This window comes from Corvus brachyrhynchos, unplaced genomic scaffold (genome assembly GCF_000691975.1).
Source record: "Corvus brachyrhynchos isolate BGI_N302 unplaced genomic scaffold, ASM69197v1 scaffold479, whole genome shotgun sequence".
NCBI lineage: Eukaryota > Metazoa > Chordata > Aves > Passeriformes > Corvidae > Corvus > Corvus brachyrhynchos.
Window position 1 is genome coordinate 531647 of NW_008240089.1, and position 3948 is coordinate 535594.

Consider the following 3948-nt stretch of genomic DNA (forward strand, 5'->3'; position numbering starts at 1 on the left):
TGTACCGGGTGCTCGCCGCCAGCCCCCCGGGCCGGCTCCGGGCACCCCGCAGCACCCAGCTGAGTCCCCGCCTGGGTCCCCGCCTGGGCTCGGGCAAGATGGACTTCTCGCTGGCCTCGGCGCTCAACTCGGAGTTCAGGGAGACGCGCACCAACGAGAAGGTGGAGATGATGGAGCTCAACGACCGCTTCGCCAGCTACATCGAGAAGGTGCGGCTGCTGGAGCAGCAGAACAAGGTGCTGGTGGTGGAGCTGAACCAGGCGCGGGACCAGGAGCCCTCGCGCACGGCCGACATCTACCAGGAGGAGCTGCGGGACCTGCGGCGCCGCGTGGAGCAGTTGGCCACCGCCAAGGCCCGGCTGGAGATGGAGAGAGACAACCTGGCCGAGGACCTCGGCAGCCTCCAGCAGAAGTAAGGCACTGTCCGGCTTGGGGTACCCTGGGGACCAGGGTGGCCCACTTGGGATGGGGTCAGGGTGACTACCAGGACCAAGGTGGCCACTAGAACTAAAATGGCAACAGAGACCAGGATGGACACCAGGATGGTGACCAGGATCTTTCTGGTGATGGGAACCATGGTGGTGACAAGGACCAGGGTGACCCTTGGGACCAGGATGGAGACCAGGGTGTACCCAGGGGTCACAGTGGCTACTGAGACAGGAGCAGGGTAGCCCTGGGGACCAGGGACAGGCGTGCACCAGGATTGTGATGAGAGTATGGGTGACCCCTGAGAACAGTGTGGGATGGTGAGGGGTGTGCAGGGTGGGCACACAAGCTGACCTGGGTTTGGGGGGTGCCGGTGCTGTGGGGCTGTGTCAGCCCAGGGGCTTCTGCCCATCAGCTGTGCCCAGCCATGATGCCAGATGTGCAACTGTGCCTCTGCTCCGGCACAGGCTGCAGGATGAGGTGACCCTGAGGCTGGAGGCCGAGAGCAACCTGGCTGCCTACAGGCAGGTGAGGGCAGGGGCCAGATCCTGCATCCCCCAACCTGCACCCCGGGGGCTCAGCTCCCAGCTTGGCCTCCCTGGGGAATGGGCAGGGATGGGGTAGGGATGGCCAGGGAGGTAGCAGGGACAGGAAGGGATGGACAGGGATGTAGCAGGGATGGACAGGAGCAGTAACTGAGGGACCTGTATGTGTTACAATGGGCAGGTATGGGACAGGAATGGAGCAGGGATGAATGGGGAGGGCATAGATGGACAGCTGTGGAGCAGGGATGGGCAGGAATGGCAGGAGGAGGCAGTGAGGGACTGGGATATGCTGTGATGGGCAGAGAGAGGCAGGGCTGGGTGGGAGCGGGAGGGAATGGACATGACCAGGCAGCTCAGGACAGAGCAGACCCAGTGGCCAGCTGGGACAGTCCCTCCTGTCCCCCCACGGACAGGACGTGGATAATGCTGCCTTGGCTCGCCTGGACCTGGAGCGGCGCGTGGGGACCCTGCAGGACGAGATCGCCTTCCTCCGCAAGGTCCACGAGGAGGTAACCCCGCTCTGGGGCCGGGGGTCCCGGGGTTCAGGGGGCTGCCCTGACCCCCCTGTCCCCACAGGAGCTGCGGGAGCTGCAGGAGCAGCTGGCCCGGCAGCGGGTGCACGTCGAGGTGGACACGAGCAAGCCGGACCTGACGGCCGCCCTGCGCGACATCCGCAGCCAGTACGAGGCCATGGCCGCCAGCAACGTCCAGGAGACCGAGGAGTGGTACAAGTCCAAGGTGCAGTGGGAGCTGCTTGCCCCACGGATGGGTGGCCTGGCTGCCCCCTCCCAGGGTGTCACCATCTCGGGGCCGGGGTTGATCACCCAGGGGTTGGGTCGTTCTCCTCGGTGGTGTGCGGGGTTTGGGAGCTCTGCTGTCCCCGCTTGTGCCAAGCATGTTTCTCCTTGCCACGTGTTCCTGGGGCCATGTCCTTGCTGTAGAGCAGAGCAGGGTTGTGTTCCCACACTGTGTGCCACGGGAGCACAGCCCTGCCCTGTGGTCCCCCCCCATGGCACACATCCCCTGTCCCAGTTCGCGGATCTGACGGATGCGGCCGCCCGGCACACCGAAGCCTTGAGGCTGGCAAAGCAGGAGGCCAACGAGTACCGGCGCCAGCTCCAGGCCCTCACCTGTGACCTGGAGGCTCTGAGGGGCTCGGTAGGTGACAGCCGTGGGGTGCAAGAGAGCGGACACGGCCTCAGGGAGCTGCCACCCCCAGGGGGTTCCCTGGCGGGACCACCAGCCAATGCCAGGGGTCCCCAAGGGTGGGAGATGGATGGGCACTGGGGAGAGCCCCCAGCTCCCTGGAGGAGGTGGCCATGGAGGGTGTCACGGCTCCCTGTGGCCCCCCAGAACGAGTCCCTGGAGAGGCAGCTGCGGGAGCTGGAGGAGCGCTACGCCCTGGAGACGGCCGGCTACCAGGACACGGTGGTGCGGCTGGAGGAGGACATCCGCAGCCTCAAGGAGGAGATGGCCCAGCACCTGCAGGACTATCAGGACCTGCTCAATGTCAAGCTGGCCCTCGACATCGAGATTGCCACGTACCGCAAGCTGCTGGAGGGCGAGGAGAGCAGGTGACGGCTCCATCCTGCCCCTCACCCCAGCCCAGCCATGCCCCAAACCAAGCCCAAGTCCTCGTGGTCCCTCTGGGGTGTCTGGCTGGGTTGGGGACCATCCTCCAGCCCTGCTGCCACAGCCTCAGGCAGGTGGAGCTGGGGGGCAGCAGGACCTCATGCTCTTCCCAATGTTCCCGGTGCCCCACAGGATCACCATCCCTGTGCAGAGCTTCTCCAACCTGCAGATCCGAGGTGAGGCTGTGCCCACGCGTGGGAAGGGGGAGCAGGATGGTGGCACAAACAGGGGTGGTTTCTGGGGGCTCTGTGGCAGGAGATGCCACCTTGGCCACCCCTGCCCCATTCAGAGGGATCAGGAGGTTTTTCTCTGAATCTCAGGGAACCGGGGCTCCTGGGTTCTCCCAGGGTGGGGGGAGGAGGGTGCCATGGCCATGTCCCCAAGGCTGAACATGTCCCCAAGGCCAATATTGTCCCCAAGACTGATCACATCATCATGTCCTCAATGACAACCAAATCCCCAAGGCCAACTGTGTTCCTCAGTGACAACTGTGTTCCCAAGGACAACCCTGTCCCCAAGCTCAATCACATCCCAAAGCCACCTGTCCCCATGGTCAACAACATCTCCAAGGCCAGAAATGTCCCCAATTGTCCCCACAGCTCAACTGTGTCCCCAGGACTCATCAGATCCCACAGCCTGCCACATCTCCAAGGCCAACCATGTCCTTGAGGCCAATCCTGTCCCTGAGGCTGGTTGTGTCCCCAGGGCTTCTGTCTCTCATGGGTCAGGGGTTTCCAGCCCAATCCATTTCCTTTGGGCTTCTCCTCTTGAGTGTGGCTGGAAGGGCCATACCCTGGGCAGGGCGTCACTGCCTTGTCCTGCCCATGTCCCCCAGAGACCAGCCTGGACACCAAATCCGTGTCAGAAGCCCATGTGAAGAGGAGCATCGTGGTCAAAACTGTGGAGACCCGAGATGGAGAGGTGGGAAATCCTCATTTGTGTCACCCACGCTCCATCCCCACCTCCCCACAGGGTGTCCCCAAGGGACTTGCACATGGGGCCACCACCCCCGAGCCCCACGAGCAGCCCAGGCAGGGAGCCAGTGATCCCTGAGAGCACGGCATGATCCGGCTCTGGGTCATGGTAGAGCTGAGGTTGGCAGCTCATAGCGAAACTCGTCCTGTCCTTATCCCTGTCCTTGTCCCCAAGCTCGTTCAGAGCCCAGGCAGGCTCAGCCGGTGGCAGAGCCCGATCCCGGGCTGACAGTCCCTCTGCCTCCACCCCCAGGTGCTGAAGGAGACAAAGCAGGAGCACAAGGAGGTGCCGTAGGGCGGGGGAGCCGCAGCCGCGCAGGTCCCGCCCGCTGCCGTGCAGGAGCCCCGGGCCGGGCACGGGGCCGGGGGGG

At 64.4% G+C, this 3948-nt stretch overlaps 1 protein-coding gene across 1 annotated transcript; it reads left to right on the forward strand.

Annotated features, from left to right (window-relative positions):
• The first annotated feature begins 7 nt into the window (after positions 1-7).
• On the forward strand, positions 8-2549 carry GFAP (glial fibrillary acidic protein). The gene is made up of 6 exons (XM_017744768.1): positions 8-412; positions 894-954; positions 1385-1480; positions 1548-1709; positions 2004-2129; positions 2325-2549. The coding sequence occupies exons 1-6, from the start codon at positions 99-101 to the stop codon at positions 2547-2549; spliced, it is 984 nt and encodes a 327-aa protein (XP_017600257.1). The 5' UTR covers positions 8-98.
• Positions 2550-3948: the final 1399 nt, after the last annotated feature.

Excerpts from the sequence above, each read along its gene's own strand:
- GFAP (XM_017744768.1), top strand. The coding sequence starts at position 99 with ATGGACTTCTCGCTGGCCTCGGCGCTCAACTCGGAGTTCAGGGAGACG. Across the intron at positions 955-1,384 it reads ACCTGGCTGCCTACAGGCAG|GACGTGGATAATGCTGCCTT; the intron begins GTGAGGGCAGGG and ends CCCCACGGACAG. Across the intron at positions 1,710-2,003 it reads AGGAGTGGTACAAGTCCAAG|TTCGCGGATCTGACGGATGC; the intron begins GTGCAGTGGGAG and ends CCCCTGTCCCAG.